Source organism: Tachyglossus aculeatus, chromosome X2 (assembly GCF_015852505.1).
Source record: "Tachyglossus aculeatus isolate mTacAcu1 chromosome X2, mTacAcu1.pri, whole genome shotgun sequence".
In the NCBI taxonomy this organism is placed as follows: Eukaryota; Metazoa; Chordata; class Mammalia; order Monotremata; family Tachyglossidae; genus Tachyglossus; species Tachyglossus aculeatus.
Window position 1 is genome coordinate 1732139 of NC_052100.1, and position 27813 is coordinate 1759951.

Sequence of the window (27813 nt, forward strand, 5' to 3'; positions counted from 1 at the left end):
CGCCCCGAAAGGTATTTACAACATGGAAAGAGGAGAGATGGGCAGGGGCAGCAGTGGGAGGGAAGGGGGGAGAGTGAGGGTAATCCCTCCCCTCCCGCACTCCCTGCCCCACCGGGCTAGGGTCCCGGACGACAACATCAACAAGAAGAAAAGTTGTAAATCAGGCAGAGATGGGCGTCATTCCAAAGTCTGTATGTACAGGTGCCACCCGGGAGCGGCTGGGGAGATGGGGCGCCCCGAGGGGCAGAGGGGTGCGGGCAGAGGGGTGCGGGCCCAGGTGGGCGAGAGCAACAGAGCGAGATGGGTGGGAGGCAGGGTCTCTTGGCTTTGCTGTCCCCACTGCCCCACCTTTGGTAACTAAAGCCCTTCAAAGACCACCCCCCTCCCTGTTCCCCTTCCCCAGTCCACCTGGAATGGTGGGCATTCGGGTGGGTGGTTCCGGCCATGAAGACAGACGACCACCTGCCCCGTCCGCCAACCAACCAAAAATGACAGGTTAAAAATGCATTCTCCCTGCCCTCCCAATGGCAGAGGGCTGGGGGGAGCAGAGGGGGCCCGGGGCAGCCCCTGGAAGTGGGTGACAAGTCTGTCCGTGGGGAGGGTCTCCTGCCAGGCTCCCCGAGGCGGTGGGGATGGGGAACAGGACCAGGGTGACCGGGGCAGGCCGATCCTTGGCCAGGATGCTGGGCAGAGGGGATTCCCACCTCCCCTCCCCATAGGGGTGTGGGCAGGTCGGGGGGAGGGGTGGGGGACAGTGCCGGGAGGCCTTCACAGGTAGATTTCCCTCTTGGCACTCTGCGCTGACGGTGTGCTTGGGGGTGGGAAGTCTGAGGTCTGGGACATGGGGATCTCCTCCAGGGGCGAGTCCTTGCAGGGCTCATGGCTATTGCTCGAGAAGGCACTGTATGTGGGCAGGAGACGGGCGTTGGCCATTTTGGTGTTCCGCTCTTCCACGAGGCTGGGGCTGCCGGTGCCCGCGGGCTCCTGCCCGCCTCGGTCCTGGTAAGGCACGAAGGTGGAGAGTTTCAGGACACCGCTTTTGGGCCGGCGGCTGGGCGAGGACTGCCCGGGCATCCAGCAGGCGTCCGAGTGGCCGAACTCGCTACACTCCTGGGTGCAGGTCCCCGTCATGGCCACGTCCGGCAGGGGCCGCAGGTCTGTGGGAACAGAGGGGCCGGGCTCAGCGGGCACCCGGAGGCGTGCCCACCTCCTCCCTGTGGGGGAGAGGAGAGCGGGGCGACCGGGGGGGCTGCCAGGGAGTGGGGTCGAAGTCTTGGGCAGAGGGCAGAGGAAAGGTCCAGAGAAGAAGGCCACCTATGTAAAGGTAGAGGACCCACCCACCCCAATGCCAGAACCATCATTTCTGCCACCCCTCGCTCTCTCCCGTCCCTCCACCCTCTGGACCAAGCCCCCATCCTCCCCATCCCTCAATCCCCTGTTCTCCCAACTCCTCCTTTCCGTCACCCCTCATTCCCCCATTCTTCTATCCATCAATCAATCATATTTATTGAGCACTTACTATGTGCAGAGCACTGTACTAAGCACTGAATTCAGTTTAGCAGAGTTGGGAGGCACATTCGCCACCCACAGTCTGCCCGGTCTCTCCATCCCCCTGACCCACCAACCATTTCTCTGTTCCCCGGGAGCCCGGCGTCTTGGCACCCAGCTGCAATGAGATCACACCCACTTTACAGACACCTCCCCCTCTGCTGCCTGCTCCATTTCGAACACAGCTCCCCTCCCCACACGGGCTCCTCAGTTGCCCCCTTCCCCTCCCGGCATCTGCTGGACCAGGTGCTGGGCAGCAGCCAAGACCTCCCCCCGGCCATACACACACACACAAACAGGCCCACACACTCCCACCCTGTTGGACCCTCCCATGAGTGAGCACATTGTCAGCCCCCAGATACCACCGGCCCATCACAACAGCCTGGGTGTGCTTAGCGCAACCTCCCTCCTCCTTCCGACACACACTCACACACACCCTCCATGCCCCTCAAATCAATGCAATTTGATTTGTATTGATCAATCCCGGCTCTGCCAATTGTCAGCTGTGTGACTGGGCAACTCACTTCACTTCTCTGGTCCTCAGTTACCTCATCTGTAAAATGGGGATTAAGACTGTGAGCCTCCCGTGGGACAACCTGATCACCTTGTAACCTCCCCAGCGCTTAGAACAGTGCTTTGCACATAGTAAGCGTTTATAAATGCCATTATTATTATTGGCTCCCTGGCTGACATTCCCTCCAGTGCCTCTCACACTGTGATACAGTAATACAAACATCCTCCAGTGCCCCTCAACTGATACACCCAAACACACCATCCAGTGTCCCTCATGCTCGTACAGCCCAACACACACCCAAACACACCCTCTAGCGCCCCTCACACCAACATTACCCTCCAGTGCCCTTCACACTAATACAGACCAAAACACACGCAGACACACTGTCCAGGGTCCCTCACACTGATACAGCCCAACGCCCAGACATCCCCCCAATGCCCCTCACACTGATACAGCCTAACACCCCCCCGGATAAACCCTCCATGGTCCCTCACACTGATACAGACCAACACATACCCAGACACACCTTCCAGTGCTCCTCACACTGATTCAGCTGGACACCCTCAGACACATCCCCCAGGGCCTTTCCCACTGATTGAACCTGTCACACTCAGACACCCCCTCCAGTGTTCCTCGCACCCATCAGGCCGGCACACCCCCACGGTCACAGTCCCTGATCCAATCTCATGCACACCCTCCCAGTCTTTAGCCTCCCTGTAATGTCTTACATGCACTCACAGGCATTACCCACAGTCTCACAGTCACAGACTTCCCACACGCTGACGGGAGTCACACGCACATGTAGTGCCCTCCCCAGATGGCGCTCAGTAAATAGGATCGATTGACAGGGCCCACACACTGACTCAGACCCAGAAATGCGTGTGCACGCGGGTGAAAACACACACACACGCACATATACACACAAACACACCTGCCCTCCCCATGCCCTGGGGACCCTGGAGCAGATCTCCCTGGCCCCACCCGCCTCCCCGCTCCAGCCTCTGGGCTCTAGGCCCTGGCCGGCCCCAGGGACCGGTTTTGGCCCCTGACTTTGCCAGTAGCCAGCATGGTTGCCTGGCAGCGGGTTCCCCATGGCAACAGCCGGTGCCCAGTGAACGTCGCAGCTCGACCTGCCCCCTGCCTGCCCTCCCTCCGGGGCCCGGCTGAGGGGATGTAGAGTAGAGCACCTGGGCTCTGGAGAGCTGCCCCCCACCCCCAGCCCCCAACACCTGGACCCCCCCAACCCTTCCCAGAATCTGTTCCACCCGCTCGCCAACGCTCCAGAGGCCCCGTGTGCTAGGAGGCTCAGACCGGGTGGACAGAAATCTCACGGCCAGGGAACGGGCCGGGGCCGGGGGCCAGGACTGGGCGGGAGCCGGGCATCCAGAGCGGGTGGAACCCGAGCCGCCCCCGCACATACCTGGCACCTCGGCATCACGGCCTGCTCCCGCCAGCCGGCTCTGCGCAGGCACAAAAAGGACGAGATGGCGGTGAGACCCCCGAGGCCCCCACCCCGGGGGAGACAAGACCCTCCGCCCCCAATCCCGGGGACGGCAAGACAGTGAGACCCTCGGCCCTGGGGGCAGTGAGATAGTGGGAGGCATCCTCCCCCCCAGCACACAACCACGGCCCCACTCAAGAACGGGCACACTGACACACACCCACACTGACACACATAGATGACCCACGGCAGCCCCCTCCTCCAGCTTGGCCAGGTGGTCCCATGCAGACTCTTTCCCCTGCCACAGGAAGAGCTGTGATATCATAGGCAGTCCCCATTTGTCTCTGGAGGCCCCCCAGAGTGGGAGTGTGACCCAGTCAGGTTTGGGGTGGGCACCAGGTCGACTCTAGCTCTCCTTCCCTACCTACTGAAGAGTAGCTTAGTGGAAAGAGCCCGGGCTGGGGAGTCGGAGGTCAAATGCAGCCTCCGCCATTTGTCAGCTGGGTGACTTTGGGCAAGTCACTTCACTGGGCCTCAGTTACCTCATCTGGAAAATGGGGATTAAGACTGTGAACCCCCCATGGGACAACCTGATCACCTTGTAACCCCCCCCAGTTCTTAGAACAGTGCTTTGCACATAGTAAGCGCTAAGCAGCGTGGCTCAGTGGAAAGAGCCCGGGCTGGGGAGTCAGAGGTCGTGGGTTCAAATCCCGCCTCCGCCATTTGCCAGCTGGGTGACTTTGGGCAAGTCACTTCACTTCTCTGGGCCTCAGTGACCTCATCTGGAAAATGGGGATGAAGACTGTGAGCCCCCCGTGGGACAACCTGATCACCTCGTAACCTCCCCTGCACTTAGAACAGTGCTTTGCACATAGTAAGCACTTAATAAATGCCATCATTATTATTATTACTGAAACCTCCCTGGCACATCTCCCTCAGCCTCCGTCTTCTGGCCCAGAGCTCCCTCTGCTCCCAATCCCTGGCGTCCCCTGTCCTCCCAACCCTAGGCCCATCCTTCCCCTTCCCTTGCTGCCTCCCTCCCCTCCCTCTCTCCAGAATTTCCACTGCCGCTTGCCACCTTGGGCAAGTCACTTGATTTCTCGGTACCTCAGTTTCCTCAACTGAAAAATAGGCTTTAAGTATGCTAGACTGTGAGACCCAAGTGGGACAGGGAGTGTGTCTTGAGAAGCAACGTGGCATAATGGATAGAGCACAGGCCTGGGAGTCAGAAGGTCATGGGTTCTAATCCCGGCTCAGCCACTTGTTTGCTGTGTGACCTTGGGCAGATCACTTCACTTCTCTGGGTCTCAGTTCCCTCACCTGTAAAATGGGGATTGAGGATGTGAACCCCACATGGGACAGGGACTGTGTCCAAACTGATTTGCTTGTCTCCACCAGCGCTTAGTTCAGTGCCTGGCAACACAGTAAGCACTTAATAAATACCATAATAATAATAATTATTATTATCTGATTGCATTGAATCTACCCCAGTGCTTAGCACAGTGCTTGGCACAGAGTAAATACTTAACAAACACTATGATCAGTATTTTAGGGTCCTTCTGTAACCCCCACACTCCACCCTGAACTTCTTCTAAAGGCCTCCTCCTCCAGGAAGCCAGCGGTGACAGCTCTCCCCTCTCCCACTAGCCCTCCCTCCCAGAGGCCCCTTCTCATTCCAGCTACGTCCCAAAAGGGGAAAGAAAGCAAACCCAGTGAGTCAGAGTGAGAATGGGGTGCCTGAAGGCAGCCCTAGCCAGAAGGTATCCCCTCTAAGAATGCTTTGGGGGGTCACCAAAACCCCCTGATACAGGGACTAAGCCAGAGCACCTAATAAATACGGATGAATGAATGAATGAATGAATGAATGATGGGGGGCAGGAAGGGAGGGGAGTGAGGAGGGACCAGAAGGAAGTGAAGTGGGAGAGAAGGAGACAGGTAGGAAGGGGAGAGAAGGAGACAGGGAAGAAGGGGAGAGGGAGGCAAAGGGTGGGTAGGGAGGGGAAGAGGAGAATTGGTGTGTACTTGTGGGTAGAGCACAGGTTTGGGAGTTAGATGGACCATTTGTCTGCCGGGTGACCTTGGGCAAGTCACTTAACTTTTCTGTGCCTCAGTTACCTCATCTATAAAACGGGGATTAAGACTGTGTGCCGCATGTGGGTTATAGACTGTGTCCAACCAGATTGGCTTGGACTACCCGCCACTTAGTACAGTGCTTGGCACATATTAAGGGCTTAACAAATACCACATGAAAAAAAAGAGGAGCGGGGAGGAGGGGAAGAGAGGAGAAGGGAGGGGTGGGGAGGGGGTTACCCAGGATGGTCAGTTTCCTCAGTCCAAGACAGACAGACAGACACAGGTGGCTGTTCCCCACAGTGCCTTCCTTTCTAGCCTTGGGCTCCCCACCCTCCCACTCCTCTCCCCACTTCCCCCTCGAAGGTGGCCCAGGGAATGTGACAAACAGGAAGGTTCAGCTGCCCACTACTTCTCTGTGTCTGGCCGTGGGGGCTTGTCTGAGCCCACCCAGCCCAGGGTTCCCCTTCTGGGGATGCCCTGTCCACACAAAGGCTGTGTGCATGCAAGAGACAATGGGTGGGCCGTGTCCATGCTTCTGTCTCTGTGCATTCAAGGGTCCAAATGTCTGCAGGCCAGGGGGGCGGGGATAGGGGTGGACAGGGATTTGAGATGCTCCACCACCTCCTTGTTCTGAGGGTGCTCACGCCTCACCATCTCAGGGATCCCGCTCCCCATTCTCAGGGTGCTTCACCCTTCCCCATTCCTGGGGTACTGCACCCCTCCCCATTCCGGGAGTCCCTGTGGGTCACCCTTCTTGGGGTGCTCACACCTCACCAATTTCAGGGATCCTCCTCCCCTTTCTCGGGGTGCTCCGCCCCTCCCCGTTCTTGGGGTACCCCACCCCTCCTCCTTCCAGGAGTCCCTGTGGCTCACCGTTCTCGGGGTGCTCCATCTCACCGATGCTGCCGTCGGGTGTGGTGCGCTCATAGTGGTCCTCAGGCAGGGCCAGGGGCCCAAGCCGGGGCCCCGAGGATGACTTGCTGGATGGGGTCTCGGACTCCTCCAGGCCGCTGTCGTAGTAGCTGTGCTGGGATGGGTCCTGCAGGTCCTGGGCCTGGCTGGTTGCCGAGAACGTCACCCGGCGCTGAGGTAACTGTGAAGGAAGGGAGAGAGGTCACTGTCCGCCCCTCCCAGCCCTGCCTGACCCCGGCTCTCCCCCGCCACCCCTTCCCCACTCACTCAACAGCTCCCAACCCTCCCCCACCAGACCCTGACAGGCCCAGCCTCCACCAGACCTCTCCCCACCTGGGTCTCTTCAGCCCCAACCCCTCCCTCTCCTTAATCCTCCATCACCATCCAGGGGGTAGAGTTTTGGCTTGAGACCCCCTCTCTCTCCAAGCCCAAGTTGGCCCCCACACTACAGAAGATCAGCCTCCCCCCCATCCTCACAAACGGGAGCACTTTGGTTTTGTAGGTGGGGAAATGGAGGGGCAGAGATCATGGTCCCCAGCCTGACCTAAGAACTGGTCATACATCGAGGGGGTTGGCAGGGTGGGGAGCATGGCTGGAGTCGGGGGACAAAATGGGGAGACTATGTGCTGGAGGCGGGGCAGGATGTGGGAGAGAGTGCTGGAGGAGAGAACAGGGGAGCTGGGCAGGATGGGGTGAACGTCAGGTGGGCAGGATGTGGGAAGCCATAAGCCAAGGGAACAGGCAGGATGGGGGACAAAATGGGGAAGCTATGTGCCGGAGGAAGGGGGCAAGAAAGTGGGGGCGAGTGCTGCAGAGACAGGAAGGATGGGGGGCTTGTTCTGGAGAAGAGGGGCAGGATGGGGGGGTGAATGCTAGAGGAGAGGATGGGGAGATGGACAGGATGGGGGGCATGTGCTGAGGGAATGGGTGGGATGGAGGGAGGGTGGATCGACTGGGGGCGGACATGACCAGAGAGCCATATGTTTTGGGGGCGGGCAGGGTGGGGGCATATGCTGGTGATCGGACAGGATGGAGGGCAGGTCGGCTGGAGGCGGCCATGATGGTGAAACATATGCCAGGGGGATGGGCAGGACAGGGGGCGTGTGCTGGGGGCAGGCATGATGGGGGAAACATATGCTTAGGGGGCAGACAGGACCTAGGTCATGAGCTAAGGGTTTGGGCAGGAAGGGGGAGTGATATGCTGGGGGGATGGGCAGGACAGGGACATGGGCTGGGGTGGGCAAGACTTGGGGGAGTCTGTGTGCTGGGGAGATGAGCAGGACAGGGACAAGTACTGGGGGTTTGGGTGGGACAGAGAGGGGGCGGGCAGAACAGGAGGCATGCTGATGGCAGGTGGCCCAGAACAAAGAGCCGTGTGGGCACCTGGGGTTAATGACCACCCCAGGCCCTGGCCCTGAGCCAACCTGGTCCCACTCACCAAACAGCCCTGCCCGCAGTCAGCAGGCACGTCACTGATGGACCGTGCCCATGGCCAGTCACCTGGGCAAGGGGCTGCAGTGAGAGCCCTGTTGGTGGTGTTGCTTCCGCCCCCCCCCAAGGCCAACCCTGGACAGGAACACACTGAGTCAGAGGGGCAGAGCCTGGTGCTTGGCAGTCATTCCTTCCTCCCGGGGACAGGAAGACCGCCCCTCTCCCGGCTGCTGTTAGGGAGGCTGAGGATGGGGCACAGGCTGGGGACGGCACCCGGGCATGAAGGTAGGGGGTTCAAGACACTGTATAGTCAGGATTGTGCCACCACTCTGCCCTGCACACAGAGACAGGGAAAGAGAACATCTGGAGCTGAGAGACAGGTAGGGAGATGCCCAAAACTGAGACACAGAGACAGGGAGAGATACCCAGAGTTGAGAGACAGTCTGGGAGGCAGAGACTGGGCCACTTCCAGAGATGAGACAGGCAGGGAGTTGGCCAGAACTGAGACACAGAGACCGGGAGAGACACCCAGAGATGAAAGAGAGGCAGGGAAATGTCCAGAATTGAAACAGACAGGGAAAAGCACCTAGAGATGAGAGGTAGAGACACATACAGCCAGAGTCAAAGAACTGGAGACACTCACAGAGTCAAACACACAGCTGGTGGAGGCTCACACAGAGACAGAGTGATACTCAGAGCTGAGAGACAGTCACACAGAGACTGAAACACCAAAACTGATAGACACTCGTACAGAGACCAGGAACAGAGAGATGCAGCAGTGAGAGACAGTCATGGAAACGGAAACCTCTAGTGCTAAGAGACACAAAGACCAAGGAAGACCTAGGGATAATAATAATAATAATGATGATGGAATTTGTTAAGCGCTTACTATGTGCAAAGCACTGTTCTAAGCGCTGGGGAGGATACAAGGTGATCAGATTGGCCCACATGGGGCTTACAGTCTTCATCCCCATTTTACAGATGAGGTAACTGAGGCACAGAGAAGTTAAGTGACTTGCCCAAAGTCACACAGCTGACAATTGGCAGAGGCGGGATTTGAACCCATGACCTCTGACTCCAAAGCCCAGGCTCTTGCCACTGACACTAAAGGAGCCAGAGGCATGCAGAGGTGAGAGATCTCCAAAACAAAGAGACACTTACACAGAGACAGAGAAATAGTGACAAGGTACTGACCCAGGGACAAAGGGAGACACAAAGGTGAGAGACACTGACAGAGACAGAGACCTAAAACTGTCAGAGACAACAACTCAAGAGACAGAAACAATGAGACACAGCGGGATGGAGCTGAGAGGGAGGGGCAGATGGGGAATGTCACGGTTGAGTCTGGTGGTCTTCCCTTGATGTGGGTGGGGTCCGTCCCCGATGGTCCCCGATGTTCGGGAGAGGGAGTGGGTAATGGTGGGGGGCGGCGGTGAGGGAGGCCCAGCCCAGAGCTGCTGGACTCCGCGGTCATTCCTGGCTCCTCCGGCCCCCCAGCCCTCCCCATCTGGACTGCGGCCTACTGAGGTGGGAAAACAGGTTGGTTGGGATGTCGGGAAGGAGAACCTGGAGGAGGAATGCAGAGCTGGAGCTGCAGTTGCCATGGAAACAGGACCCCCTCCTCTGCCAAGTGGGGAGGACGGTTTCTTCACAGAAGCCCCAGCACCCCGATCCCCCTCCTGGGATGGAAGGGATCACCCTATCTGTCCAGGCAGGGGGAGCAGGAAGTGAGAGCCGGAGAGAGAGAGAGCGAGAGCAAGCAGCAGAGAGCCGCTGGGGGGGGGGGGGGGGGGGGGGGGGGAGTGGTGGGGGAGGAGGGGGAGACCGGAGAGGACCAAGGCTGCGGAGAATAGAGGTGCTGGGAGAACCCCTGCCCATCCCATCCCCAGTGTGGCAGTGGGTGCAGCAGGAGGGAAGCCAGAGGGAGACAGAGGCGTTATCGAGGGGAGCCCCTGCCCCTGAGAAAGAAGATGGCATAAAGCTGGGCTGTAAAACTCCCGAGGGCAGGGCAGGGGTGCTGTGCGGCAGGCTGTGCCCTCAGGAAAACATTCCAACACTCCCTCCGCCACCCTGACTCCAGGTGCAGAAGTGATTCCTGGGAGCCAAGCGGCTAGGGTCCCTGGTGACCGAAGGTGGATGCCTACAGGTGGCTATGGGAGAAATCTCCGGGTTTGGGGGTTTGGGGATGGGGAGGCCCCCCATCCCTGCCTCAGACCCACAGCTTCACAGTAGGGACTTTGGGGTGTAGGGAGGTCCTGTTGGATGGGGAGGGGGAGGAGGAGGGGGACCGGGAGGTGGGGAGGGGCTTGGGGAAGGTGAGGGCAGCTATTGCCAGAATCCCCAAGCGCTTAGTACAGTGCTCTGCACACAGTAAGCGCTCAATAAATAGGATTGAATGAATGCCCGTCTTGAGCCCCAGAGGACCGGCTGGGCTCCCTGGACCAGTCAATCAGTCAGCCGTATTTATTGAGCACTTTGTGTGTGCAGAGCACTGTACTAAGCAATTGGGAGAGTACAACCAGAGTTGGTAGATACGTTCCTGGCCAAGAGTGAGCTTAAAGTCCAGAGGGGGAGACGGACATTAATATAAATTAATGACAGAAATGGACATAAGTGTTATGGGGCTGTAAATCCAAGTGCAAGGTCCCTGGTCCCTGGGAGATTCAGAGGTCAGGAAGGTGCTGATAGGGAAAGGGGGGGACTTGGGGACCACAGGGTCCCCTACAGGAATCCAGAGAACAGGGGGTGGGGGTGGGGAGGAATGGGTGGGTACTAGGGGTTAAAGGAATCACTTTCAGTCTCTCTCACTCCTTCTCTCAGTTCCGATGGAAAAGAAGAAATCAAAACTCCAAAAATAGACAACTTTATTTCAGGCAACAGTGTTGGGTTGGGGAAGGGTGGGAAGGCAAGGGGAGAGTGTGTTTGGATTGTGGGAAGCTCCTGCACTGAGGGAGAAGAAAGGGTTAATGTGACACTCCCCTCCCTCCCTCCCCCAAAAAGGCCCAAATATAAGTCATAGGGAGCTGTGCCCCCCTCATCCCCAAAGAGGGGCAGAGAACCCCACCCTGATCCCCCAGTAAAGACCCCCCCCCCAACCCTGTGGTCCCTAAGTTGCCAGCTCTACTAGCCACACCGAAGCCCCCTCCTCGCTGGCTGACAGCCACAGGGACTGACCCTGAGTTCCAGAGGGACAACCCCCTCACCCCACCCACCTACCACGGCACCCCGATGTCCTCCCACCCTACCCCGAATCTCCCTGCAGCACCAAATGGGGTGGAGGACAACAGGTGAGCGGGCTTTGCTTTCACCTGTACTTCGGAGGTGAGGGGGTGTCGTCAGGGGAGCGCTAGGCCCCTCCCCCAATCCATGACGTAACATCAGATCCACTGGACAGATAGGTCCCAGGCCCCCTCCTCCCTGTCCTCATCCCTTCCCTTCCAGCTCCCGCCCTCCAAGATTATTCCCACACTTCAGTCCAGATGGCTTGGAAGGGGTGGGTCGGAGGGCGGGGGGCGGTGAGCCGCAGCGAGGGTCGGCCTACCTGCTTGCTGGGATATTTGGGGGGGGTTGGCGCGATAGCCGTAGTCGGAGTAGGGCTCAGAGCCGGTGGAGGCCGTGTCCCCCGTGCCCACGAAGGTGTTGGTGGCGGGCAGGTCCTGTACCACCTGGTGCTTCTTGGAGGCTGAGGGCGACTGAGGCTGCAGCTGGATGGACGGCAGGGGCGAGTTGGAGCGGTAGTGGCGGCCCAGGTCCGGGCTGCCAGGAGGGTAGTTGAGGGGCAGGTGGATGCGGGGGCTGTCCCCGGGGGCGTCGCTCATCAGGTTGAACTTGAGGGACTTCTGCAGGCCGCCATCTTCCTCGTCTTCTACCGGCTTGGCTGGCTTGGAGCCCTTGCCCTTCTTGGCCTTGGCCGCCTTGGCCCCCTTTGCCCCCTTGGCCCCAGGCTTGGGCGCATACAGGTCCTTGGTCTCCTTCTTGCCCGCCTGGTAGCCGCTCTTGGCCCCACGCTGGCGGCAGTAGCGGGCCAGGACGGCCAAGGCGATGAGCAGGGCCACAGCCACCACACCGGCCACCACGCCAAACAGGATGTTGCCTCGGTGCTTGGCCCTCTCGTATTCGGGGTCCCCGGCGATGTCGATGTCCAGCGGCGTGTCCAAGCTGTGGCCCAGCAGGGTCTCTAGCTGCGTGCGGTTGCTTAGGGTCTCGTTCACGTACAGGTGGACCAGGGCCGTCCCGTGGCGGGCCGGCTTGCCCTGGTCGCTGACCCGGACCACCAGGCGGTGGAGCCCGTGGTGGCGGCGGCCGAGCTCTTTCTCCAGGGTGATGGCACCACTGTGGGCACCGATCCGGAAGAGCCCGTATGGGTTGCCGCCGGCGATGCTGAAGGCCAGCTCAGCGTTGGAGCCGGCGTCGATGTCCTCAGCGGCCACCTGGCCGACCGTCTGGCCGGGCCGGGTCTGCGGCGCCAGCAGGCGGTGGGAGGCGTTGGACGGGGCCGTCACGAAGGGCGCGTTGTCATTCTCGTCCAACACGTTGATGGTCACCCCGACGTAGGCCGAGCGCGGGGGGTCGCCGCCATCCACCGCCTTGAGACGGAAGGTGTAGGTGCTCTGCTGCTCCCGGTCGAAGCTCAGGCTGGACAGGATGGTCCCAGTGCCATTCTGGACTATGAAGTCGCCGCTGTCGGGCTCCACGGAGAGCCGCACGCGGGCGTTGGCGCCCTGGTCTGCGTCCAGGACTGTCACCATCCCAACCGGGCTCAGGGCCGGCATGTTCTCCATCACTGAGAAGTTGTAGCCGTTCAGCATGAACTTGGGGTCGTTGTCGTTTCGGTCCAGGACCCGGACGGCCACGGTGGCCGTGCCCTGCAGGCTGGGGCTGCCCCGATCGGCCGCCAGGACCCTCAGCTCGTAGGCCTCGCGCTGCTCCCGGTCCAGGGAGGCCAGGACCCGGATCTGGCCGCTGTCCGGGGTGATGGAGAAGAGCTCCCGGGCAGCCGGCTCGGGCTCCAGGGAGTAGACCACCTCGGCGTTGGAGCCCGCATCGGCATCGGTGGCCGCCACCTGGGCCACCAGCTCACCCGGCACGTTGTTCTCCGGGATGGCCACCTCGGTCAGTGCCTGAGCGAACACCGGCGCGTTGTCGTTCACGTCCACCACTTGCACCTTGAGCGAGTTGGTGCTGGAGAGCGGTGGATTCCCCGAGTCCAGGGCCACTATCTCCACTGTGTACTCCTGGGCCGTCTCGTAGTCCAACGGCGTGGTGGTCTGCAGGAAGTACTTCTTCTTACTGTCGCTGCCCGTCTCGCTGGCCTGGCGCAGCTGGAAGGGTACGTCGCCGGCCACCACGCAGGTCACGGCCGCGTTCTCGCCCTCGTCCCGGTCTGACACCTGCACCAGGGCTACAGCAGTCTCCTCGGGCACGTCCTCTGAGATGTTGGCCGTCCCATCCTGGTGGGTCACCAGGCCGATGCCCCGGATCTCGATGGTGGGAGCGTTGTCGTTCGTGTCTTTGACCGTGACCACCACCTGTGCCCGAGCACTCTTGGGGTTGGTGCCCTTGTCCTTGGCCATCACGGAAAAGCGCAGGGTGCTTACGTCCTCCCGGTCCACGGGGCTCTGGACGGTGATCAGCCCGCTGGACCGGTCCAGCCGCAGAAGACGCCGCACGACCTCTGGGGCTTGGTGGAAGGTGTAGTCGATCTCCGCGTTGGCTCCCTGGTCTGAGTCGTTAGCCTTCACCTGCGGGAGGCGGGGAGACCCGATGAAGGCGGGAATGAGGCCGGGGGACCCCGTGGCCAGTCACCCCCTCTGGATCCCGATTTCCTCCTCTACTGGGGAGAGGATCCTTGTGAATCAATCTATCTTTGAGCCATATTTTTTGAGCACTTAGTATGTACAGAGTGCTGTACTAGGAGCTTGGGAGAGTATGCTATAACAGAGTTGGGAGACAGGTTCCCTGCCCACAACGAGCTTACACTCTAGAGGTTCTCCCTCCCTCTTACATACCGGGAGCCTGGAGGAAGCTCCAGAGACTGTCTCACTGGATTATTCTGTCCCCTCCCTGGCACCTAGGAAGTGCCTGACCAATACCACGATTATTATTCCAGACTATAATCTCATTGTGGGCAGGGAACGTGGCTGCCAATTGTATTGTAATCACCCAAGGATTTGGAGAAGCAGCGCTGCTTAGTAGCAAGAGCACGGGCTTGGGAGCCGGAGGTTGTGGGTTCTAATCCTGTCTCCCCGATTTATCAGCTGTGTCTTTGGGCAAGTCACTTAAGTTCTCTGTGCCTCAGTTACCTCATCTGTAAAATGGGGATTAAGACTGTGAGCCCCATATGGGACAACCTGATTACCTACGCCAGCAATTAGAACAGTGCTTGGCACATAGTAAACACTTAACAAATACCATTATTATTAGTAATAATAATGATAATAATAATGATGGCATTAAGTGCTTACTATGTGCAAAGCACTGTTCTAAGTGCTGGGGAGATACAAGGTGATCAGGTTGTCCCACGGGGGTCTCACAGTCAATCCACATTTTACAGATGAGGTAATTGAGGCACAGAGAAGTTAAGTGATTTGCACAAAGTCACCCAGCTGACAATTGGTGAAGCCGGGATTTGAACCCATGACCTCTGACTCCAAAGCCGGTGCTCTTTCCATTGAGCTAGTAGTAGTAGTACAGTGCTCCGCACACAGTAAATACCATTGATTGATTGACTAATTCTTACTGATGGATTCTCCCAAGCATCCAGTAGATCCCTCTGGCCCCATTGGGTGCTCGGAGAATACCAGTGATTGACTGCTGATCTCTGGAGATCGGGGTGTCCACAGAGGAGGGAGGAGGTGAAGGGCAGAGGGACCCTGGGTTTCCAAGTTGGGCCCTGCTCTGTTTCCCATGACAGTGCTTAGTATTAGTACTTACTAAGCACTTAATACAGTGCTCTACACACAGTAAGTGCTCAATAAATACCATTGATTGATTAATTGACAAGGGGGTGGAGAGGAGGGGAGGGGGATCGGGGGGACTGAAGACAAAAGGGACAGGCAGCCAGGGTGGGGGGAAACCGGCCCCACGAGGAGGATCTGGGACAGGGGAAGCCGGGCAGAGCCGGAGCCACGGGAACTGGGGGAACCGGTTCCAGCAGCTCCAGGCCGGCTCAGCAACGCGGAGATCTTCCTCCGGCCCGGCCGGGTTCCCCGGGGCCGGGAGGGGCTGGCTCAGGGCCCGCAGAGCCGGGGTGCAGCTCCGCCCCGACGGGCTGGCTCCCAGCACCGAACAATGGTCTCCCTGTCCCCACACCTTGGCACACCCTCCCCCGCCAACGCCAACCGCCGGCCCAGCGGCGACCGGCGAGACCAGAGGGGGACGCGCAGCGGGATCCCTCCTAACCCAGTCCCCTACAAACTCACCCCATCCCCTGCCCCGCCAACCCCTCTGCCTCCTACTTGTCTCTCCCTGCTCTCCACCTGTTCCCGCTTCCCCGTTCCTGCATCTCGACCCGTCTTCCTCACTAATAATAATAAAAATTGTGGTATCTCTTCGGCGCTTACTATATGCCAGGCACTGTACTAAGTTTCTAGACTGTAAGCCCGTTGTTGTGTAGGGACCCTCTATATATGTTGCTTACTTGTACTTTCCAAGCGCTTAGTACAGTGCTGTGCACACAGTAAGCGCTCAATACGATTGAATGAATGAATGAATGAATGAAGAGCTGGGGTAGATACAAGCTAATCAGGTTGGACCCAGTCCCCGTCCCATATGGGGCTCACGGTCTTAATCCCCATTTTACAGATGAGGTAACTGAGGCACAGAGAAGTGAATTGACTTGCCCAAGGTCACACAGCAAACAAATAGCAGAGCCTATCTCTCCTACTACCTAGCCCTGCCCCTCTGCCATGACTCCCCACAATTTCCCCACCTCGGCTACCCCCCTCACCATCTCCCTAGCCCTGCATCTCTCCCATTTTGATCTCTCTCTCCCTAGCCCTATGTCTCTGCTGTTTCCTTTGCTCTCTCTCCTTCCCTGATTCTGTCCGTCTCCCTCACTACCTCCCCATCCCTCCTCTCTGCCCTGTCCCCGTCTCTTACACTTCCCATTTGGGATGTCTTCTCTCTGGCCACCCCGGGGCCTTCCCCACCCCTCCCCGGCTGACGGGCCCGGTCCCTGTCTCCCCTAGGTGCCGCCATCCGGTACAGATAACGGACCACGGGACCTGCCGGGACGGGGGAGGGCTAATCACGGGGCCGAGTCCTTCTCTTCTTCCGTTCCCCCACATCAGAGGGAGGAGGAGCCCTAGTCACTGAGAGAATTAGAGAGGAGACGAGTCTGGGTTGGAGCCAGGGCCAAGATGGCAGCAGCTGATACGCCCACCTGTCTGGAGAGTCGGCCTGCCGGGCCCCAGTCCCTGTCCTCCCCGCGGACCCCCAGGGCCCGGGACCCGTTCCCACGGAGGGGGGGAAGGGGAACCTGGGACCCTCAGGGCCCCAGGTGAGGCGGGAGGGGGGCCTCACCTGCAGCACGGAGTGGCCCACGGGGCTGTTCTCAGACAGCTCGGCCTCGTAGGATGTCCGCTCAAACTTGGGGGCGTTGTCGTTGGCATCCAGCACAGTGACCCGCAGCAGGGCGCTGCTGGCCCGGGCGGGGTTGCCACCATCCTGCACCCTGATGGTCAGGTCGTACGAGTCCCAGCGCTCCCGGTCCAAGCTGCCCATGACGATGAGCTGAGGCTGCTTCTCCTCCATATCCTCGGCCACCTGCAGACCGAACAGCTCCTGGGCCTCCGCGCTGGCCAGCAGCTCGTAGGAGGCCACGCCGTTGGGGCCGGTGTCACGGTCGTTGGCCAGCGGGATGGGGAAGAGCGAGCCCACGTTGGTGTTCTCGGGGATGGTCAGCGTGATGACAGGCGAGGCGAAGTTGGGCGTATTGTCGTTGATGTCCAGCACCTCGATCTGGCCCTCGAGCAGGCGTGGGCTGCCGTTCATCGCCAGGTCCGTGATGGACACCTCAAACTCCAGGATGCAGGGCTCGCCGGGAGGCTGCTGCTGGCACTCGCGCAGGCCCTCGCGGTCGATGGACGTCTCGGTGGTGAAGATGTCGCCCGTCTTGCCGTCCACCCGCAGGTAGGGCGCGCCCACCTCCAGCTTGTACAGGTGGCCCTTGTCTGGGTAGCCATAGTCTGCTGCCAGGCTGCCGATCAGCGTGTTGGGGGGCTGCTCTTCCTGCACTTTGTACAGGATTCTGGTGGCTGAGACCCCCGGGACGGGCAACAGCAGAGGGGCCAGCGGCAGCAGCAGCAGCAGTGGAGGTGGTCCCATTGAGGCTGTGAGGCAGGGGGAGGGAGATGCAGAGACCCGTCAGCCCGTGGCAGGTGGGGAGAGGGTGTTCCCGGAGGCCCGGGGGCTCCCCCACCCCTCCCTCGGACCCGAAGCGGATCGTCAAAGGGACTGCAGGCGGATAGCCCTGAAGACGGTGGAGGTGCCCGGCCCAACGCCCGATGTCGAGTAAACAGAAGCAACTGACGCGGCTCAGCTCCGCTCCCTCCCAGCTGGCTTCTCTGCCCGCCCGCCCTCCGCCTTAGTCACTGCTGGAGTAATTACTCTGATACCAAGATAGGAGAAGAGAGCCAGCCTCGGCCCCCACCCAGCTGCTTGCCTGCCCTGGGGGGGGGATGCCCCTCTGCCATGATGGGGGGCTGCCCACAATTCCAAGTCCATTCTGGACTGAGGACCCCTGCCCCTTCCTCCTGCTGCCCCCACCCCCACTGCCAATCCGTGGGTCCCAGAGTCTTCTGACAACCCTGGCCGGGAGGGTGGGATGAATGGGGGAGACTTGGGATGGGATGGGCGAGGATGGGCAGAGACAAGATGACCCCCGACAATCCTCCTTGTCCACCCTTTGGCTGCTGGGAGAGACAAAGGAAGGACAGGGATGTCCCATTCTCTGGCAGCTGGAGGTGGGGTCTGAGGTGACCCAGAGGGGCAGGGTGCTGGTCTCATGACCTTTGGAGGGCCAGTGGGCCAGGGGGGCAGGCTGAGTGAACAGGAACCAATGGAACTGAGGGGCCTCACTGAGAGACTGGGGCATGGGGAAGAGGAGAGGCAGGGGTTACTTGGACTGGACTCCGTTGGGGTACCAATGAACACGACGGAAGAGGGATTGGGGGTCATGGTGGGCGTGAGGTGGGAGGAAGGAGAGCTGCTCCAGTTGAACCCAGGCTCCATCTGAGTCCACACCTAGCAGGCAAACTGGTCTGACCAGAGTGGAGCGGCTGCCCAGGTCACAAGTTTAGCTCCTCCCTGGCCCAGCTCCTGGTAACATAGCCCAGACCCCTCGCCCAGCCCCCTACCTCCCATCAACTACTGTTAGCCTACCCCCGATCGCCCTACCCAGCCCCTCATCTGCCACTAGCCCCTACTAACATAGCCCTGACCCCTCACCCAGCCTTCCCACCTCTCACCAATGCCTGTTAACGTACCCCTGACCTCCCACCGGCCCCTGCCAACATAACCTGACCCCACCCAGCCCCACACCTCCCACTAACCCCGATAACATAACCTTGACACTCCCTACCCCCACAACCCAGCTCTCCTACCTCCCACCAACTCCAGGTAACATACCCCTATCCCCCTACCTAGCCCCTCATCTCCCATCAGGCCTCACCAACTTAGACTGACCACCCCACCACCACCACCGAACAGCCCCCACTGACAAAGACCTGGCTCCTCATCTAGCCCCTCCCCTCTCACCAGCTATTAACATACCCCCAATCCCTTTACAGCTTGGCGAGGTGGAAAGAGCCGGGGCTTTGGAGTCAGAGGTCACGGGTTCAAGCCCCGGCTCTGCCACTTGTCAGCTGGGTGATTTTGGGCAAGTCACTTCACTTCTCTGGGCCTCAGTTCCCTCATCTGTAAAATGGGGATTAAGACTGTGAGCCCCCTGTGGGACAACCTGATCATCTTGTAACCTCCCCAGCGCTTAGAACAGTGCTTTGCACATAGTAAACACTTAATAAATGCCATCATCATTATTATTATTATTGATTTGCCCAAAGTCACACAGCTGACAAGTGGCGGAGCCGGGATTTGAACCCATGACCTCTGACTCCAAAGCCTGGGCTCTTTCCACTGAACCACACTGCTTCTAACATAGCTTTGACACCCATTCAGCCTTCCACCGCCCCCCCCAGCCTCCACTAATGTAGCCCTCATCCCCATCCAGCCCCCCATCCCTCAACAGCCCTCACTAACATAGCCCTGGCCCCCCACCCAACTTATTCATTCATTTGATCATATTTATTGAACACTTAGTGTGTGCAAAGCACTGTACTAAGCACTTGGGAGAGTACAACATAACAATAAGCAGACACATTCCCTGCCCCCAGTGAGCTCACAGCCTGAGGGGGAGACAGACAATATAAATAAATAAAAAATAAATACATAAATTACCGATATGTGCATGTGCTGTGGGGATGGGAGGGATGAATGAAGGGAGCAAGTCAGGGTGACACAGAAGGGAGTGGGAGGGAGAAGAGGAGGAGGGCTTAGTCAGGGAAGGCTTCTTGGAGGAGTTGTGCCTTCAATAAGGCTTTGAAAAGGAAGAGAGCAATTGTTTGTCTCATCAGAGGAGGGAGGGTGTTCCTGGCCAGAGGCAGGATGTGGGCTAGAGGTCAACGGCGAGATAGATTGGTGAGGAGGTTACCATTAGAGGGATGAAGTGTGTGGGCTGGATTGTAGTAGGAAAGTAGTGAGGTGAGGTAGGAGGGGGTAAGGTGATTGAGTGCTTTAAAGCCAATGGTGAGGAGCTTTTGTTTGATGCAGAGGTGGATGAGCAACCACTGGAGTTTCTTGGGGAGTGGGGAGACATAATCTGAATGTTTTTGTAGGAAAATGATCCGGGAAGCAGATTAGGAGTTTGGACTGGAAGTGGGGAGAGACAGGAGGCAGGGAGGTCAGCAAGGAGGCTGATAGAATAGTCAAGGAGAGATAGGTTAACTGCTTGTATGAACGTGTTAGCAGTTTGGACGGCGAGGAAGGGGTGGATTTAAGCGATGGGGTTTAGCTCCAACCCCACACCTCCCACCAGCCTCCACTCCATACCCAGCCTATACTTCCCACCAGCCCCCGCTAACATAGCTCTCTCTGACCCCCTACTTAGCCCTCTACCTCCACCCCAGCGCTTAGTACAGTGCTGTACCAAGCGTCTGGCACATAGTAAGTGCTTAACAAATACCATAAATACCAAGTTGTTGCCAACTTGTACTTCCCAAGCGCTTAGTAGTGCTCTGCATTCATTCATTCAATCGTATTTATTGAGTGCTTACTGTGTGCAGAGCACTGTACTAAGCGCTTGGCAACATATAGAGACGGTCCCTACCCAACAGTGGGCTCACAGTCTAGAAGGGGGAGACAGAGAACAAAACACATTAACAAAACTCTGCACACAGTAAGCGCTCAATAAATACGATTGAATGAATGAATAATTGTTATTATTAGTATCAATCAATCAATCGTATTTATTGAGCGCTTCCTGTGTGCAGAGCACTGTACTAAGCGCTTGGGAAGTACAAGTTGGCAACACATAGAGGCGGTCCCTACCCAACAGTGGGCTCACAGTCTAGAAGAATGGTATCGGCCTCCACAAATATAGCCCTGACCCCCCTACCCAGCCCCTCCACCTCCCACCAGCCCTGCTAAAACACCCCTTACTCCCCTCCCCAGAGCCTCACCAGCCCTCCACACATCCTGGCCCCTTCCTGCCCAGGGCCTTACCCTTTCCTTGCATTTACCCCAGTGCTTAGTACAGTGCCCGACACCTAGTAAGTGTTTAACAAATATCACAATTATTATTATTATTACCCCGTTCCAGTACCCCCTCCCATCAGCCTGAGTATACCTGTTACCCTGCAGCACCACCCAGATCAGGGGACCACCAATCCGATATAAAGATATTTCACCCCTCCTCCTTGCCGTCCCTTAACGGTCCCTCCCCCGAGGGGGTATCTAGGGCCTGTCGGCAGGCCTTCGTGCCCGGTCTGAGTCGGCCCGTTCCCTCGGGGCTTACGTCAGAGCCCCTGGCTCCTCACCCAGTTTTTCCTTCCAGTCACAGATGGTTCTCATGCCAGCGGGGGGGAAGAAGGAGGAGGCGGGAGGCGGGCTGCAGTCTCCTCTCCCCCACCCCTCCAACTCCCTTCTCCCCCTCTGCTCCAAATCCCCCTGGTCACCGCTGCATTGGACGAATCCGAGACCCTGGTTGTTCCCTGGGGGAAGGGTCGGCCGGCAAGGACCCTCCGGGCACAATAGCTCCACATGCTCACCCCTCCGCCCCCACCCACTCCCCACTCCCTCTTCCCTTAGAAGCACGGCGCAGGACAGGGGATTTGTCGCCGACTTGTACTTTCCAAGCGCTTAGTACAGTGCTCTGCACACGGTAAGCGCTCAATAAATACAACTGAATGAATGAATTTGTCATTTGCTTGCTGCGTAACCATGGGGAAGCCCCTTAACCTCTCTGGGCCTCAGATTCCTTAATTGTAAAAGGGGGATTCAATGGGAACCCCCTGAGGGGCAGAGATTGTGTCTGATCTGGTTGCACAGTGCTTGGCACAAAGGAAGCGTTTAACGAATGTTATTATAATTATTGACCGGAAACCCGAGTTCTAATCCTGCCTCCGTCTCAGGGAGGCCATTTAACCCCTGGGCCTCCGACTAGCCCGCAGTAGCCCGAGGTGGCCTGAGGCCCACACAGGCCCTATGTAGGCCGCTACCCTGCCCAGCAATTTCGAGACTGGCAGACTTTTTCTGTGTACTGGGAGGGGGCAGCCCGAGTCCTGGGAAACGAGCATGCGAGCACAGTTGGAACCCGGGCTAAAGAGAAGCATCCTGGCTTAATGGAAAGAGCCCGGGTTTGGGAGTCAGAGGTCGAGGGTTCTAATCCCAGCTCCACCCCTTTTCTGCTCTGTGACTTTGGGCAAGTCACTTAACTTCTCTGTGCCTCAGTTCCCTCATCTGTAAAATGGGGATTAAGACTATGAGCCCCACGTGGGACAACCTGATTACCTTGTATCTACCCCAGCGTTTAGAACAGTGCTTGGCACATAGTAAGCACTTTACGAATACCACCATTATTATTACCCCAGCGCTGAGAACAGTGCATGGCACGTAGTAAGCGCTTAACAAATATCATTATTATTATTACAGGTGGGGCTCGGCTTCTACTTTCGGCGGCGGCCATCGAGGCTGGGAGCCCCACCCCCAACCCTGGACCGGAGCTACGGCAGGGGAATAACCCGGGCCCATTCTGGGGAAGGGCAGGGCTCTCCGTTTCTGGACTCTGCCTTTGAAGCGGCTATCCCTCCGCCTTGCTCCGCCCCTTCCAGGTCCTCCCGTTGGGTCCTGGCCTTGGCCTCGGAGATTTTTTAAAAATTGTAGTTGTTCACCCCTCACTTTGTGCCAGGTCCTGTTCTAAGCGTTGGGGTAGATACAAGCCAGTCAGGTTGGACCCAATCCCTGCCCCACCGGGGGCTCTCATTCTTAATCCCCATTTTACAGATGAGGTAACTGAGGCACAGAGACGTGAAGTGACTTGTCCAAGGTCACGCAGCAGGCAAGTGGCGGATCGGGATTAGAACCCAGGTCCCTCTGACTCCCAGGGCCGTGCTCTATCCACTAGGCCACGCCGCTTCTCCCGCTCCCCGCGGGAAGACCCAGCTCCGCCCCGGACAGTGGGAGCAGCAGGAGGGGGAGACGGGGTTGGGAACTAATTTCCCAGCAGGAAACGGCCTTCGTCTCCCGGGAGCTCGGCAGGCGGGGCAGAGTCCAAGCCCAGGGGCTGTGCAAACACCTGTCCTCCGCGGGCGGGGGAGGGGGCCCAGCCGCCTTGTCCGGCCGACTCCGCCCCCATGGCCACCCGGAGGTCTCGGAACTCACCCCCGACCCTCCACTGTTCTCCCACTGTGGCAGGCCCCCAGGGCTTCTCTCCCCTTCCGAGATCACTCCGTGCCCCTCCACGCAAATTAAGCTTTCTTCGTCACTTGCAGCCTCAAAAACAGCCCTTTCACCTGCCTCGCCACCCCCGGCGCACACTCGCCCACACAAGCCGCCGAGACCGTGACTCAAAAGGAGTTTCTCCCTCCTACAACGCTCCCCCCGCCCTCCCCCACCCCAATCACGCTCCTCCTGACCTTTGACTCCTCGCCGCCCTTCTTCGGTCCCCTCTGTTTTCACGCGGGCCCAACTCTCTCCCGGACCCTCAACTCCACGCAGCCCCCCTCGGACGCCCTCCCTCCCCTCCAGCCGGCCCACCCCCACCGAGCCCCGCCCCCTCTTCCTTTTCCCCAGGGACCTCTGACCCCTGGCGACCTCTGTCCGGCCTGGGAATCCGGAGACCAGGATTCCAGTCCTGACTCTGCCGGCTGCGGGCCCTGAGGCGAGTCATTTAACCTCTCTGTGCCTCCGTTTGTTCACCTGTAAAATGGGGAGCCTGGCGACGGCCCCTCCCTCCCACGCGGGGTTAGGGGAAGGACACAATGAGCTAACGGCTGGAAGACACAAAACCAAACAAGTACGGCTCCCGGCTCTCCCGGGGCCGTACGGCCCGACTCTATAGGTCCCCGATTACCATGTCTCTGCCGCTGCGTTCAGTACAGTGCTTGATGCCTAATAATAATAATAATAATAATGGCATTTATTAAGCACTTACTATGTGTAAAGCACTGTTCTAAGCGCTGGGGAGGTTACAAGGTGATCAGGTTGTCCCACGGGGGTGATCACAGTCTTAATCCCCATTTTACAGATGAAGTAACTGAGGCAGAGAAGTTAAGTGACTTGCCCAAAGTCACACAGCTGACAATTTGTGGAGTCAGGATTTGAACCCATGACCTCTGACTCCAAAGCCCGTGCTCTTTCCACTGAGCCGCGCTGCTTCTCTGACTTCACTTGCTGATGGTGGTATTCACTTAACAAATACCACCATCAGTATTTCCGGGGAGAACAGCGAGGGCCCCTCCCTCAGGGGAATGAGGCGAGTGGGAGGGGGCGCTCGGAGTCCCTTGAGATAAGAGGGGCGCGATCCCTGGCCTCAGTCCTGGGAAGGAGGTCCTGGGACGGGGGGAGGGGTTCATGAAGAGTCCCGCCACAGGTGACCAGCGAGGGAACCCGGGAACATTTCGCTCTCCCCGCCCCCAGCCCCAGGCGAGAGGCCTACAGGGGTCCCGTTGTGAGGGCAAGGAAAGGGGTTTAAATTTACTCTCGGGATAAAACACAATGGGAACCTCTCCCCAGGGTGGGAGGGGCAACGGGCAGGGTCTTTCACATGTAATTATCGGGAGGGGCGGGGGTCCAGGTCATTCACATGCAATTAGCCGGGGGAGAGAGGGAGAGGAGAGGGCAGCGATCTCCTGCTCGCTCCCCGGAACACTCCCCCGGCCCCCCGGCCCAAATCCCATAGACACTGTCCTACCCGCCAAATCTTGCTCCCCGGCCCCCCAAATCGGGGTTTTGACGCCGCAGCGCCTTCAAGGATCCTGCCCCCCGCTCTTCCCTCACGACCCCCGCCATCCCCAGCACCCCTCCCTTTTCCCCTTCTCGCAGCACTTATGTATATATGTATATATATATATATATATATATATAATTCTACTTATATTGATGCCTGCCTGTACTTCCCAAGCTCTTAGTACAGTGCTCTGCACACAGTAAGCGCTCAATAAATACGATTGAATGAATGAATACCTGCTTACTTGTTTCGATGCCTATCCCCTCCCCCCCCCACCCCCGCCCCCGCTAGACTGTAAACTCATTGTGGACAGGGATTGTCTCTCTTTTTTTGCTGTATTGTACTTTCCAAGCGCATATTACAGTGCTCTGCACACATTAAGCGCACCATAAATAACAATAATGGCATTTGTTAATCACCTGCTATGTGCCAGGCGCTGTACTAAACGCTAGGATTTATACAAGCGAATCGGGTTGGACACAGTCCCTGTCCCACATGGGGTTCACTGTCTCAATCCCCATTTTACGGAAGAGCAAAAAAAAAAAAAGGTTCAACCGAAATTTGAACGCGGATCGCTGGAGTCCAAGGTGCTAACCATAATAAATACGATTGAATGAACGAATGCAATCCCCCGTCAATCAGGATCCCCCCAGCCCCCTCGGGAGGAGGCCCTGGGTGGGGGGGCGGTAGGTTCGCGGGCAGGGCCGGGGGGCAGGACACTCGGAGGGCGGGGGAGGGGGAGAGGAAGAAACTGCCCGGGCCGAGGGGGCGGGACTGAGGTCGGAGAGGATGGAGTGGTGGGTAGCTCAGTGGAAAGAGCATGGGCTTTGGAGTCAGAGGTCATGGGTTCAAATCCCGGCTCCGCCAATTGTCAGCTGGGTGACTTTGGGCAAGTCACTTCACTTCTCTGGGCCTCAGTTACCTCATCTGTAAAATGGGGATGAAGCCTGTGAGCCCCCCGTGGGACAACCTGATCACTTTGTAACCTCCCCAGCGCTTAGAACAGTGCTTTGCACATAGTAAGTGCTTAATAAATGCCATCATCATCATCATTATTATTATTAGCGTGCGTGCGTGCGTGCGTGCGTGCGTGTGTGTGTGTGTGTGTGTGTGTGTGTGTGTGCGCCCCTGGACACCTTTCCCGAAACGCTGGCAGGTCCTTCGATCACAAGTGGCCACCGCCCAGGGACAATGAGCTCCTCCCTTCGCCCGGGACAAGGTCCCCCGGGGCGGCTGTAGGGCCGGCTGAAGGGGTTCGGCCTTTGGGTACCGGTCGGAGGCGTCCTTGTGGGTAACATGGGGTGCGGGGGGCATGAGCTTGTGACACCCAAGGGTCTGTGGAACCCAGGGATGTGTGTGTGTGTGTGGGGGGGTGTCTGGTCCTAGTGTGTACGTGTCACCGGGGGAGCATGTGCGGTGACGAAGCGTGTACCCCTAATTTCCCCCACTCCCTCCTCTTGCTGATTCCTTAGGGTCCCTCAACCTGGTGGGGAGGCCAGGAACAGGAATCGTAAATCCCAAGGACCCCAGGATTTGGGGTCCCCATTCCCTCCCCCTATGGGATTGGATCTGGGATCCCCCATCTCCTCCCCCTAAGGGATTGGATCTGGGGTCCCCCATCTCCTCCCCCCAAGGGGTTGGATCTGGGGTCCCCCGCCAACAGTGGGACTGGGCGGGTTCTGGCCCCACGAGAGTGGTGGGATTGGATAGGATTATGAGCCTCCAGACGGGTCTCTCTCTCTCTCTTTCTCTCCCTGTCTGTCTCCCAGGGTCTCCGTCCACATTCCCGGCGGTTCCGGGAAGCCCGGGAGAGTCGGGAGTTGCGAGCCGAGTCACCGCCGACAGGGCGGGGGAGAGCCGAGGCCCGGAGGAATGGGGAGAAGCGTGGGGAAGGGAAAAGCGAGGAAATGGGGAAAAACAGCGGGAGGGGAGAACTGGAAGAAAGAGCTGCGGTGGGGGGGAATGAGAGGGAGGGGGAAGGGTGAGAGGAACGAGGGAGGGGGCGCACGAAACTGAGGGGCGCTGGGGAAAAGAGGCAGAGGGAAAAGAGGCTCGTGGGGGGACATGAGGGAGGCGGGGAAGACGGAAAAAACGGTGCGCAGGGTGAGATTTGGGAATAAAATTGGATAGGAGACACGGAGAGGGTGGAGGGGGCGACGGTGGCGAAAGGTGTGCGTGCGGGGGTCCTCTTGAAGCCCCGCACAGAACGACCCCCTCCTTGCCCTCCCTCCCCAAGACATTTTTTTTTATCATCTGGTCCTCCTGGAAGAACAGGGAGCGGGTGGGTGCGTGGGTGAGGGGGCTGCAGTGGGGAACGGTACCTCTGTGCGTTAATGGGGTGTGTCCGTGGGACTCTGTGTGTGTGTGTGTGTGTGTGTGTGTGTGTGTGTAGGGTCTGGGTGTGTAGCTAATGCGCTTGGGGTTGGGGGGGGGGCTCTGTGATTTCAATGGCTGTATCCGTTTGTCCCCGCTGGGAACGGAGAGAGGCGCTCGTTGGCAGTGGAGGTACAACAAGTGTGTGTGTGTGTGTGTGTGTGTGTGTGTGTGTGTGTGTGTGTGTGTGTGTGTGTGTGTACGTGTGCGTGCGTGTGTGTGTGTGGTTAGCGGGCAGCTCGGATCGTTTCCTCTTCTGGAGGATAACCGCCCCCCCGACACACACACACAGCCTAAACGCCGGCAGCCGTCCAGCCCCTCACCCCTAATTCTCCATCCCTGCCCCCTGAATGATCCAAGCAGGGTTCCAATCCGTTCCGAGCCTGATTTTTCCCTCCCCCCATCCCCCCACCTCTCCGATTCCCCCCCCCCCGCCCCCCGACCCCAACCCCCGGGAGCTCAGTGGGCGCAGCGGCAGGGGCGGCAGTAGGTCGGAGCCGGTTCGGGGGATCTGCGAGAGGGGGCCCGCACGGTCCGACCCCTCCCCGCCACCGGCCGCCGCTCCGTTGGCTCCGGGCGTCTCCCCTCCCGCAGCCCCCGCCGGACCCGGGCCGTCCGGGTCTCCGGACGCCCGTCTCGGTCGGGGACGGGGGAGGGGGTCTCCGCGCCCACCGGGAGCAGGTGGAGAAGGGCAGTCCCCCGGCCCCTCTCCCCGGACTCCAGCCTGACCCTGCCCCCACCGGCCAGCGCCGGCCCCGGCCGCCCCGCCCCGCCCCGCCCCGCTCCGGGCTCCCGCAGCCCCCTCCCTCCCCGCCGGCCCCCGGGCCCCCGGCCCCCGGCCCGGGTGCCAGGCCGGCCGCCTCCTTACCCGCCGCGGGGCAGCGCCGGCTCCGCGCCCCGCGCTCCATCCCCGGGCTCCGGGGCGGGCAGGGACGCGGGGGGAGAGGGGCTGGGGAGACCCTCCGGCTCCGGCCACCGGCCACCAGCCCCGGGCTGCTCCCGGTCCGCGCCGCGCTC

At 59.1% G+C, this 27813-nt stretch overlaps 1 protein-coding gene across 1 annotated transcript; it reads right to left on the minus strand.

Moving 5' to 3' along the window:
* Nucleotide 1: 1 nt before the first annotated feature.
* PCDH1 (protocadherin 1) lies at nucleotides 2-27795 on the minus strand. Its single transcript, XM_038770838.1, is given in 6 exon segments — nucleotides 2-1157; nucleotides 6450-6669; nucleotides 11461-11484; nucleotides 11486-13660; nucleotides 16443-17251; nucleotides 27665-27795. Coding segments are annotated over 6 exon segments (3657 nt in total). The 5' UTR covers nucleotides 27705-27795; the 3' UTR covers nucleotides 2-768.
* Between the last annotated feature and the right edge of the window lie 18 nt (nucleotides 27796-27813).